General features: G+C 44.2%; 1 protein-coding gene across 5 annotated transcripts in view; it reads left to right on the top strand.

Annotated features, from left to right (window-relative positions):
* Positions 1-13355, top strand: part of Kazn (kazrin, periplakin interacting protein) — a 921379-nt gene that overhangs the window by 212765 nt on the left and 695259 nt on the right. For 4 of the 5 annotated variants that reach the window (XR_009590491.1, XM_060379131.1, XM_060379130.1 and 1 more), the window contains exon 2: positions 3269-3426. The exons of the other annotated variant lie outside the window; for it this stretch is intronic. Coding sequence is in view for 3 of the 4 variants with exons in the window: in XM_060379131.1 (XP_060235114.1) it covers positions 3269-3426 (158 nt within the window). In the remaining variant the exon portion in view is untranslated. The remainder of the gene's footprint in view (positions 1-3268; positions 3427-13355) is intronic. 5 annotated transcript variants of the gene reach the window in all.

A 13355-nucleotide genomic window follows, 5' to 3' on the forward strand; every position in this document is an offset into this window, starting at 1 on the left:
CTATGGACCATATAAATAACAAGATCATAAAATCCATGATGCTGTTAGTGTCTCTGCCCCATGATATGATTCACTAGGCATATTTTTCTATAAAAATAGTACAATAGCCCGTCTCAATGACATCTGGATTCATCTGTAGAAAATGAGCATTTGGGGTCAGATCATTATTACATCAGATTCTGTGCTCCATCTGACCCATAAAAGCAGAAGTGGGGTGCTTCTGAACACATTAAGACATTTTTATGCGTGTCTTTTATTTTTTAAAAATGATACAAAATGTTGAATCTTGACACCCCCCCACACACACACACTTCTGTTGAGCCATGAATGTGCCATCCGTATCAGAAGCCCAAACAAGTGCTCATTAATGCTTAGGAAAATTCAGACAACACTTCAGATAAACAAGCTGCTGAAGAAGAATGTTTCTGCAGATTTGTGGAAAAAAAAAAAGACAGATTGAATGTCATTTCACATTCAATACAATCAACCAAGTAAACTGGGTTTTATGACCTCGTTTCCTAACCTCAGGCAGGGAGGAATAGTGTCTGTGGATCTCTAGTCCATCATGCACTTTAAGAACAGATTTATTTAGTTGAGGGTTTTATAGGGCATATGGAAAACAATGTGAACAGCTTCCCAGTGATGACAAGGGAGGGGTGGAGAATGAGTAGAATGCCATGACCTTTCTCTTCTATGACCTTGTTTATTTGTTCTTATAGGCAGTAGTTGACATATCCAGAGAGGTGGTGTGGTGGTTTAAAGGAGTCTATGGCCTCCGTAGACTTGAAATCTTGAATGCTTGGTCCCCAGTTGGTGGAACTGTTAGGAAGGATTAGGAGGCGTGGTCTTGTTGGAGAGCTGTGTCACTTCGGGTGGGTTTTGGGGTCTCAAAAGCACATGTCATTCCTAGTGAGTCTTATGTCTCCCTCATGCTGGGGGGGATCAAGATGTGAACTCTGCTAATACTCCAGCTCCATGCCTGTCTTTCTGCTGTCAAGCTTTCTGCCATGATGGTCATGGAAGCTAACTCCCTGGAACTGTGATTTTCAAATTAAATACTTTCTTTTATACATTGTCATGGTAATAGTGTTTTGTCACGACAATAGAAAAGTCACTAAGACAAATGGTGATAAACTGACCCCCATGGAGGGATAGTGTCTGGATGTTTCATGAGGTGTCATAGCTATATTTGTAGTTACCTGTTGTTACAAAACAATAAACCCCAAAACTGAGTTATATAAATTAGTATGTAGTCATACTTTCCTTTTTGTGAGCAATGGATTGGGATATGGGACAGAGGTACAGCTCATTTCTGCTCTGCAGAGACTGGGCTGTATCTGGAATGACATAGGTGGATGAAATCTTCCAGATGGAGTGTAGCTAGATTCTTCGTTTCTTCTCTGTGCTCTATCTTCTGTCATCAGGAAGTTTTATGTGTTGAGTTTTTAAATTTATCTTTGTTTATTTATGTGTATGTGTATCTCTGTGTGTGACATGTGTGTGCCTACTTGTAGAGGCCTGCTGAGGGCATCAGATCCCCTGGTGCTGGAGTTACAGACGATTTTGAGCAACTAGCCATGGGTGCTGAGAACTAAATTTGGGTCCTCCGCAACATCAGAAAATTCTGTTAACCAAGGAGCTAGCTCTCTAGCCCTGCCAGGTAGCTTTCCACTTACACATCTGGCACCTGAGATGGATGAATGGGTGGGTGGGTGCCTGGGTCGATGGGCAGATCAGTGGATGAATGGGTTGGTAACATGGGTGTGTGCGTAGGTGGGTGGATGATGGGTGGATAATGGATGGGTGGGCGGATGGACTACCTTTGGGGGCTGGAGAATTGGCTCGGTGCATGGGTTTGCCAGGCAAGCATGTGCCTGAGTTCTGATCCCCAGCACCCATGTACAAATCCAGGCATGGTGACATGTGCCTGTAACGGTAGCACAGACAGGGAGATAGGGAGCCGGATGGCCTGCTGGTCTTGATGCAGTGATGAGTTCCATGTTCAGTGAGAGACCCTGTTCTCAAGAGAAAAAAGATGGCCAAGATTAGGACAATATCTAATATCGGCCTCTGGCCTACACACTTGCTCACATAAACACACACACTCACACATGCATACACACACACTCACATAAATGCGTACACATATGCACACACACTCACACATAACTGTTTGTACTAAGTCCCTAGGGGAGAAAGAGGAAGCCGGAATAATAAAGTTAAAACTTAGACTCTTTAACATGTCAGATGGTAAGTGGTGTGGGAATGACAGAGAAATGACGGTCCTTCCACAGCACTGATTGGAAATTGTGGCCACCGCTCCTTCATAAACTTTAATTGTGAGGCCATCTGCTTAGAGAGAGAGAGAGAAAAAAAAGAGAGCCATTGGCATTATCATAAGTGTAAATCTAGCCTAGACCCACACCCAGGTGCCGTGATCTCTGGCTTATAAATACTGACCATAGAGCTAGCTCTGTGATGGACAGCTAACTCCACCCTGTTGTGCCTCCCCAGGACAGGTAGGCGCCCCATGAGGCGGGCTCCATAGCTGGTGTTTTTTGCTAGTGAGTGTGTCCTCAAGAGCTCTGTAGGCTTTGGGTGAACTAGTTGGGTGATGGTGATGAGGTACAACCTAGCTAGCTGTTAAACTGTTGAAGGAGTCCGGGCTCTCGGCACCTACCTGGTTGACCTTGTAGGTGTACACCTTGATTTCTCCTTGAAAACGGTCCATCAGTTTCTCACTGAAAGTTAGAACTCCAGGTTACAGCCCATCATTGTGGGGAAATCAAGGCAGGAACTTCAGACACCTAGTCCCGTCACACCCACAGTCAGGAACAGAGATAAATGAATGCACGTATACTCCTTTGCTTGCTTGTACTCTCATACAGTTCAGGACTTCCTGCCTAGGGAATGGTTTCACCCACAGTGAGATGAGTCTTCTCACACCAGTTAACCTAAGACAATCCCTCACAGCCCAACCCAACGCAGACGATCCCTCCTGACACCCTCTTCTCAGATGATTCTAGGCTATGGCAAGTTGACAATTCAAGCTGGCAATCACACCAAACTAGAAATAAAACCAAAGCTGGTTTGGATGGTATGTACTTATAATCCCAGCCCTCAGTGGTGGGAGACACTTCCTGGGATGTACACGCACACACACACACACACACACACACACACACACACACACAGAGAGAGAGAGAGAGAGAGAGAGAGAGAGAGAAAAGTGCCATTTTTACAAGTTTCCTCCTTTGTCTTTTCACAGCTGTGCAGTCCCTGCACACCCTAAATGACCAGATTTCTCATTTCATTGTCACCAAGTCGAAGGCACTGGAGGAAGACGATGACCCCTTTCTACCCACAGAGAAAGAGACACTGAAGAACTCTATGATACTGATGAGACACCTCTTAATGGATGCCCAGGTACAAAGACCAGTGGTGGGTGGTCCAGGGATGTGCAAAATTTTGTCGTTATGACCCGACAGTGTCATCTAAAAAGTTCACACTCAAGAATTGCACAGCTGAGTTACCGAAAACAATGAAAATATCACAAAAAAATTCCTGTCCTGTTTTACACAAGCTTATGATTTTCTGTTGGGTCTCAGTCATCGGCTCCTCTTGGACCTGAGTTGGGCGTGACTTTAATGGATTTGGGATTGCCTTTGGGCTTTGTTTGGGATCTAAGCTCTCCAAGGATGTTCAGCTATCGAACCAATCACCAGCCACTTTTGCCATAAACAACCACAGTGAGGACTGGGCTTTTCTGTGTTTTTTTTTAAGCCAGAGTAATGGAGCTTAAAAGAAGTATGCATTGTCTTTGAGAAGGGAGTGCACCTCCCACTAGTCTTGGGAAGGAGAAAGAATGCATTTACATACAAACTTGGCAGGCATCAAAACTGGCAAAGGTGTCATGTGGAGCAAAGCCTGATCCAAAACTACATTTCTCAGTAGCTGATAAATATTTAGGGGTGTCTGATGTACCCCTTAGTAAATGAATCAACATTCTAAAACACTAGCAGTGAATATGCTGCGGGGGATTTGCCTATTGCATGCTATTGTTGAGATGTTGTTTCTCAAGGTTTCTTCTCCTCATATGCTGTTTTATTGAAATGTTGGAAAGTAGTCTTTCCCTCGCCTTCTGGTTTGTTAGTGGCTCTCTCCAGATATGTTGGTGGGCAAACACCAGGTGTCTTAAGAGCTGGATGGTATTTTTCTTTGGTGAAAGCAAACTACTCTAGAATTTATTGTCATTTCTGCCTCTTGGGGGTCTGGACGTAGCTTTTAGCTTTTAGGAAATTGTCTCTGGTTTTGGGGGTTCTTGTCTGAGGTATCCCCAAAGCTCTTTTTTTTCCTTCCAAAAGCCTGCTTTCTGTTGAACAAGTGACGTCAGGATGGTCTGCTGTTTTCTGCTTTCTGCTCTGGGGGGGAGAGTTTTGAACCATGGTCTCTGCTTTTGTTTCCACCAGGATGATGCATTGTGTTCTATTTTCTTTGATCAATCTGGAAATCTGGATTTCATCTCACCAGGACTGTGCCTGGTGGGGCCTGTCTACATTCCTCACCTGTCAATGTTTGAAGCTGCCCCTGGGATCCTAGCCCCTCCGAGGTGCCCCAAATTATGCAAAGCCTTTCATTTTGACTCTTATTCTTCTAGGCCCTCTTTTTAGTAAGCAGCCATTCAGCTTCCCCTTCCTTCCTAAGCCTGTCTGGGAGGGAAAAAAGGCTTCTAAAGCTACAACAGCCAATTTTAAGACTTGGAAAAAAAAGGGAAATTTGGAGCAATTTACTGAATAAAGAAAGCAAATTGTTCCTGAAAGCATAGCTTTGCTCAATGCCTGGACCCAATCCGATAGCTGACATTGCAGCCCAGGGAACTGTCTAAATGAATCCCCAAGGAGAGTGTGTACGCTCTAGTTTGCAAAATCTCAGAGAATAAAAGCCTCTTCATTTCTTCTTCTCATCTGAATTTACTAATGCAGAGTGCTGAACTTTTAAAGACCTTTAGCATTGGAGGGAAAACAGGCTCCATAACTGGGGGCCATGGAGGAATGAGTCCACAGCACGGTGAAGTAACTAGAGTCCAGAGCAGCTCAGTACACATTGTTATTATTATTATTATTATTATTATTATTATTATTACAGTCTTAGGCAGAATCTCACTAGGTAGCTCCAGCTGGCCTTGAGTCCATGGCAGTCCTTATAGGGTTACAGGCATGCAGCACCACACCTGGTGAATTCACTGCCAATTTTATTAATAATTAGAAGAGGGAAGATGATGATGCCCAGCACGATGATGTGCTTAAAAAGCTGGGAATACCATTTACCACAATTTGGGCTATACATATTGTTTCCACATGAATTGTACCCCAGAAATAGGAACCATTACTATATGTCAATCAAAACCATCTTACATTGTTTAAGATTACTTTTCATCAAATGTTGGAATGGCACCTTGAATCCTCCACAGCATTGGTCACTCTTTCTTTCTTTCTTTCTTTCTTTCTTTCTTTCTTTCTTTCTTCCTTCCTTCCTTCCTTCCTTCCTTCCTTCCTTCCTTCCTTCCTTTCCCTTTAAGGAGTTAATGTAGTCCATCCTACAAGGTTCTTCCTGTATAAGTATATTTTATTGTCTCATTCACTAATCTTCCTGAGTTGACACAAATAGAATGTTCTCATTTTGATAAAGCAAAACAGGGTTTTGTAGCTCTTTCTCTCTAGTCTTACACTCTAAAATCAAGTGGATTGGGTCAGCATCTCTAGGAAAATTGTCACAGCAAGTCAGTCAAGTATTGCCATGTGGTATCTGGGCACATTCTTGTCTTGGGCCTCTTTCTGTTCAGAGAGCATTAGCTAATAATATTTGTTTTTCAGATTTACAAAAGGTAAAGTCTTAGTTTTAAGATATCAGCCTTGCAGTTTTTCTCCCAAACCCACTAACTTTCTGAAAGTTTTGCTGAAGTCAAAAGAACCATGACCTTCTTGCCCCCTTGGAGGATACTCTTCTGGCTCAGTGCCATCAATTTTATATGATGTTAAAGAAACTGGAAATTTGTGGGCGACTTGGATCATAGCTGGTTTTATTTTTTTAAAGATTTATTTGTAATTATGTATGTGTGTGTCTACATGTGGATGTGTGCACATGAATGCACTGTCTACAGAGGCCATAAGGGGGCACCAGATCCTCCAGAACTGGAGTTAGAGGCATTTGTAAGCCTCATGACATAGGTTCTGGGGATTGAACTTGGGTCCCTATGACAGCAGCAAATAATCTTAACCACTGAGCCCCTTCCCAGCTCCAAAATGTGGTTTTGAATTTTGGGGCAGACATCCACAAATACATTCTTTTTAGTGAGAATCTTTATTGAACACCCCATTTTTTTGTGTGTGAAATTCAGCTATTTTCTATCTATTTTTAAACATTGCTTCCTACCTTACTCCTGAAGAAGATAGACGGATGATGTTCTTATTTATTATTCTAAGCTCAATAGTGGAGGATCAAAAGAATGTTAATGTAGTCTGCATGCAGATCCTTCCATAGGCTCTTCTTTTTATCCTATCAGCAGGTCAGTGTGTAGGTTTGCATCTTGTGGGACAAAAGGTTCTCAGAGAATGAATCACATACCCTGCCTTGGTGGGCTTCCTAAGACTCTTAGTTCAGTACACACAGGGCTCTTACTAGTATTTGTTTATGATGAGATTCTCTGACATCAGCCACACACTGAATGAAGCCAGTGAAAAGAAACAAACGTCGTGCAGAGAACCGAGAGGCTGCTTGGAGAGTGCATGCTTGCAAGGCATAATCGATTCAAGTCACATCTGTCTTGGAGGCAATAAATCCTGCTTAGGAGAATGTCAAAGGCAAACGCACTGCTGTGCTATGAAATTCTACCTCTGAGGATCATAAAACAGTATGCATAGAGAAGACACATCCCCCGGTATAATGGGGGTGCCAGTGATGATTGGCAGGCCTGACAACCTGCCCCAGAGACTGCAGCATCTCATGGGAGTAAAGGGGTTGGGACAGGGCATCCCAAGAGGCCCCAGTGATGCATCCATTCCATCTCCATTTCTTTGCTTGGTGATGGTGGTGGTGGTGGTGGGTCTCTGAAAGAACCAAAGGGCTGAAGAGCCTCTGTTTGCATTGTATCGAATGTTTAGTCTGCAGGACCCCTGTTCAATGAAGTGCCCTGTTCAGATGGCCTTTGAAACCTGATCTGGTGGTGGTTTTCATTCCTGAGAGCTCCCTCTGCACCCAAAATGCCAGCTCAGCCTCATAAGTGATTAGATTCATAACAGCAAAAAGGCAATTCTTTCTGGGAGAGATTAATTCTTTTCCTCGCACTGTATGACTCTGCATGCTAAGAGGGGTCGATTACAGCAAATTAAATCTCCCAACAGCAGCTACGCTCCCCTCCCACCAAAGGCTTTGGGTCGTTGTTTGTTAAAGGAGAAGCCATGCTTGGGAAACAGGAAGATGGCTGGGTTCAAAGTGAGGTCTTACTGTTGGAGGCTGGGTTCTAACAACTGACAAATTTGTGCGCCCTGGAAGACGCTTCCTGCTGGTCATGGGTAGGGTCTGGCTGAGTGAGGGGTTTGTGTTCCATTGCCCAAGCAGATGCCCTCCCTTCTCAGAACTTGGGGGGCTTGTTCTAAGAGAGGATGCACCGTGGGGCATCTCCTTCCTGCAGGCCCATGTTTAGAAACCGAGTAAGGGAGCCTTTCAAAATAAAAGCAAACCACCGGCCTGGCACCTGTAAGCAAGCCTGCACTTGAGCTGTCTAGTTGCTTTTCTGTTTCAGTGATAACATAACCTAAAACAAGCAATCTGAGGGAGAAAGGGTTTATCTTGGCTCGGGGTTGCAGAGGGATGCCGTTGTCTGTCACAGTGGGGAAGGCATGGCATCAGGGGCAGAGGTCACCAGCCACACAGCATCTACAGTGCAGAAGCAGTGGGGGATGGGCTTTAAAACCTCAAAGCTTGTCCCCCAAGACCCACTTCCTCCAATGAGGCTCCACCTCCTAAATGTTCCACAACCTTCCCAAACAGCGCCCTCAGCTGGCGACCAAGTGTTCAAATGCATGACCCAGTGGTGGGCACTTCACTTCAAACCACAGTAAAAGACAGACGCCTGGTGGGAAAACAGTAAACTCGTGTATGCTGTGGCTTGACTTTTCCCTGGTTATTTTTTCCGTTCCCTCTTTGTTCTGCCATTTCTCCCCAGCCTTGTTCTTCTCCTTTGCTTTGCTTCTTTCTTCTCATCTGTCTTCCTTTCTGCTCTCTGTGCTGGAGCGTGTGCCAGAGCCTCATGTGTGCCTTTCCAAGCAGCTAAGAGCACAACAGCAGGAGGTGAGGTGGTGAGCAGGAGGCAAGCCTGGCGGACAGGAAGCAGGTTGGAGACCCTGCCAGGATCTGGGATGGAAGACGGTTTGGTGGTGGGGTGGGGGGCTTTGTTTTTCTTCCCTCCTTTTGAGAGAAGGCTTAGAAAACTCCCAGAGAGGGCTAGACCCTTTGGTTGGCTTCTGGCAGACTCAGGCTGAGTTAACAAGAATAAACCAGCTAAGTTAGAACTGTCTGTAGGCTAGCCTCAGATGGAGAAGGATGGATTTGGACCAGAGTCTCCATCAGCTCTTGCCAATGGACAGGGAGTAGCACGCCAGCTGCCATCCCCCTGCAGCAAGGAGACCTCGGGAGGCTGGCAGGCCACGTGTGTCACAGAGGCAACCTTCAATTTGACTCCTGTTTCCAACACTTGCTGTGCCTGCAGGTGCTATTTTATGTCGATGCGATAGTTACAGAGTGTCGCAATTATTACCAACGTTTTTATCTGGGGCTGATAAAATTGTTTGGTCAATTTTAAGAGGTAAGACAGTACTGAAGCTAAACTCTATGCTCTCAGACCTCAGTGAGGTTTCGGGCACCAAGAATACAATTTTCTAAACTCTCCAAGCAGAACATAAAAGACAACCGAATTGTCTCAGGCTCTTCACGATCCCTGTTGTTATGTTAGCAAATAATGACTTCCCAGGTAATTCTCAGTTCCACCAATACCCTTTCAGACATGTCTGACCTTATGAAATCACACAATGTCAGCATCAAAGAAGTCCACACTACACAATTGTCACAAAATCATTGCCCAGAAAGTCATGATGTTTCAGGCATGTTTGTGATTCTGTGTTGGACTGCATTTACAGCTCTCCCTAGGTCGCACGTGGCCTGAGCCGTGGGTTGAACATGTCTACAGGAATCATCTCAACTAAGAGGAGAGGGAGAAGAAAAAACTGTCTTCCTCCCTCTAGAGGACTTTTGATATATTCTGAGGTTTTCCTGACTGGTGGTCATGGGGGATTGTGATGGTCAGCTTTAATTACCAACCTAGTCTAACCTAGAATGTGGAATAGAGTCTCAGAGAGTAAGTAGAACTCATAGTCCTGGAGGCTCGTCTACGGGGAATTGTTTGAATTGTATGAGAAGACCCAGTCTGCAGAGGGCAGTGCCATTCTCTAGGCACAGGTGCCCTGAATTGTATGGCAGTGGAGAGATCAGGGCCAGAGAGAGGGCTGAGTGGTTAAGAGTGTATGATACCCTTGCAGAGGACCTGAGCTCGGTTCCCAGAACCTGCATAGGGCAGCTTACAATTAACTACCTTTAACTCTAGTTCCAGGGGACCTTATGCTCTCTATAAGAACCAAATGCATGTAGCAAGCATTCACACACTCACACAAATAACACACACATACATAAAAAGTTAGGCCTTTTTAAAAGAGTAGAGGCATTGAGCTGAGCAGAGGTAAGCAGGTGAACATGCGTACATTTGATTCTCTTTGCTCTTGACTGTTGATGTCATGTGACTAAGTTCCTTCTGCCATGACTGTATCATAGGCTGTAACCTGGAGATGTGGGGTAAAGTAAACCCTACCAGTTGCCTGCTCCCTCTCCTTTCAGGGCATTTTATCATGGCAATGGAAAGCAGGGCAGGGGTCATTGGGATCCTTTTTTTTCTCTTTTTTTATTATTATTAATTACACTTTATTCATTTTGTATCCCCCATAAGCCCCTCCCTCCTCCCCTCCCGATCCCACCCTTCCTTCCCTTTCTGTATGCATGCCCCTCCCCAAGTTCACTGATAGGGGAGGTCTTCCTCTTCTTCTTTCTGATCTTAGACTATCAGTTCTCATCAGAAGTGGCTGCATTGTCATCTTCTATGGCCTGGTAAGGCTGCTTCCCCCTCAGGGGGAGGTGATCAAAGAGCAGGCCAATCATATTATGTCAGAGGCTTTAAGATTAAAACAGTGTGTGTGTGTGAGAGAGAGAGAGAGAGAGAGAGAGAGAGAGAGAGAGAGATTGAGAAAGGGGGAGGAAGAATAAAAAGAAGAGGAGGAGGAGAAGGAGGAGGCAGAAGAGAGCATAGAGTCCCTTGAAGTTGGAGTTGTGGTGACCGTGAGCAGCCAGGAGGCATGGGGTCTGGGAAGGGAACTCCAGTCCTCTGGAAGAGCTCCTACTATTGGCATCTTAAGGGATGAGACCAAGGGTGTTTCTAGACTCACCACATGCACGGAACAACCCCAGCAAATAATTATTCGCTCATAGATGTCTGTGAGTGAGTGAATTAAGGTCGGGCTGGAAAGCCCTGCTTTATATCCAAAGTTTACATTTTAATTGTTTCTGAAAATTTTCCAGTTGCAAAAATTCCTTTTCTTTGAAGCTCACAATTGATCATAAATGTTCCTCAGAACATGTATAGTGTTAGCTCCAGTCCTTTTTGTTTGTCTATTTGTTTGTTTCACTGAACATCTCAAGTGTCCTAGGCACTGTGATGGACTGTGGGGAAGCCTAGGGAAAGGAAAGAAAAGATCCTCTATGAAATCAAACAGTTAATAACAAGTTTCCACACTGTCTTAAAGGTGTGCTAAGATCTGAGTTAGGTGAGGTACAAGGGCTTTCTGTTTGTCACATTTAAACTGAGATCTGAGGTGTGTGTGTGTCTTTGTGTTTTTTTTTTGTCTTCATGTTTATGTATCTGTGTGTACATGTATGTGTATATTTGTTTATAAACATGTTTCTATGTTTATGGATATATGACTGTGTATTTGCATGTGCTTATGAATATGTTTGTGTTTACATATATGTTTGTGGGCTTATACATGTTTTTGTACATATTTGTGTTTGTGGAAATGTTTGTGTTTGTGTTTATATGCTTGTGTTTATGAAAGAGAACTTTCCCTATGCTTTATTGCATGTATTTACATTTTAATTTAGTTGTGTCTTTAGTATTTTCCCATGAGGTAACTGAAAATAGATCCCCAGAGATGGTACAAAAGATACATATAAATTACTTATTCTAAGAATTAGCATTTAATTTAAAGACTATAAAATGTATGACCAGCCTCTCAGGAACAGAAAATCCTTTGATCTTTTGCTCACTGGTATCCACAGGGGAAGCGGACAAGGACGTGTGGGCAAGCAGACACATGGAAGCGGCCTGGGGAAAGTTGTCTGCACACTGGGGCAGTTGGGTTGGACTGAAGACTAGTAGTTCATTAGCAGCTGGGTGAGTCTGGCTGGCAGGCAGCTCTCTGTCACGCACCTGGGCTGGGGACTTCACAGTTCCATGCTGAGCAAGGCCTTGTTTCCTTGACCTCATGTGCTCTGGAAATGTAAATGAATGGTAGTGGTAATAAGATGCAATTAGGGATGTGATTTCATTGCCAGTACCTTTTTCACTATAATGGAATTCAATATCAGGCCTTTAAAAGTATCATTTATTTGGTATTACTTTTACATGTGACTCCTGCCGGTGAGTCAGAAAAGAGAGTTGAATAAATGCCATATAGTTGTAACCCTAAAAGAAGTTACATTCATAACAGCGTCTATGTGTTTGTTTGTTTATGGTGTGTACATATGTGTGGAAGTCAGAGGACAGCTTGTGGGAGTCGGTTCTTTCCTTGCTCTTGAGGAACTAGAGATCAAACTCAGGTGATCAGCGTTGGTGGCCAGTGCCTTCATTCACTGAGCCATCTTACCAGCCCTAGAATAGAAATGCTTTTCTAGTTTCATGTGTTTGAATTCTTTGCTTTCCTGTCTGTCTGTGCACCATATGCATGCCTGGGGCCCATGGGGGCCAGAAGAAGGTGTTGGATCTCCTGAAACTGGAGTTACAGGTGATTGTGAGCTACCACGTGGGTGCTGGGAACTGGACTTGGGTCCTCTGCAGGAGCAACAAGTGCTCTTAACAGCCAAGTCATCATTCCAGCCTCTAGAACAACAATTCAACAGTTTTTGAGATGTATTTATTTTTATTTCATATGTATTGGTATTTTGCCTACATGCATGTCTCTGTACCATGTGCCTACAGTATCTGTAGAGGTCAGAAGGAACCATCAAATCCCCTTAGAACCACAGTTACAGATGGTCGTGAGCTACAATGTAGGTGCTAGGAATTGAACCCAGGTCCTTGGTAGGTAAGGAAGCCAGCCTGCCACATTCTTCACTCTTCCGTCTCTGAGCAAAGTATGCGTGAAAGCAGTTGAAAAGTGTGGTTGTGACTTGGCTACTCCACACAGTCACTTCTCCAGGACTGGAAACAAAGGCACTCTTTGTGTCCTCCAGAATCCAAGGCGCTTCCTTTTAACAGGGACGTTCTTTTTCACTTGGAGTTACTTTTGAGAATTTCATAGACGGTTCATTCCTGCCCCTCCCTCTTTCCTCTCTAATTCCTCTCATGTTTCCTTAACTTCCTCTTAAATTCATGACCTCTTCCTCAGTTATTATTGTCTTATACACACACACACACACACACACACACACACACACACATTTACAACCTGCTGAATCTAGTTAATGTTTCTCCTTCACATATGTGTTTCTGGCTGACCACCTGAGACTGGGTAAACTACCAGGGACTCATCCCTAAGGAAGAGTGTGTCTCCCTCTTTCAGTAGTCATTGCTGCTTGTAATTCTTCACTGAGGGGGCCTTTTGAGATTTTCCCCATTCACGTTGGCATGGTGGCTGGTATCATCACTGTTCAGGCCTGTTTAGGCAACAACAATGTCGAGATTTCATGGCTACATCTTCGCTGTCTCTCGGCATATGTCTCTCGGGTCTTACACTCTTTCTATCCTTTTTTTTTTTTTTCTGCAATGTTTGCTTTGATCCCACTGGCCAAAATGAGTCACACTAGCAAATCCAGAGTGGAGGCAGACATCACTGAAGGACATGGACATAGAGACATGGATGACTAACCTCACATAGAACCAAAGAATGTCTTCAGATAACTGCTGTGGTCTAGGTATGGCTGCTCGCCTTCAGATGGGTTTGTCGGTCCTCCCCAGCAGAAGTTGTTATGAAAGAGCA

The sequence above is a fragment of the Meriones unguiculatus genome, chromosome 3 (assembly GCF_030254825.1).
Source record: "Meriones unguiculatus strain TT.TT164.6M chromosome 3, Bangor_MerUng_6.1, whole genome shotgun sequence".
Classification (NCBI taxonomy): Eukaryota; Metazoa; Chordata; class Mammalia; order Rodentia; family Muridae; genus Meriones; species Meriones unguiculatus.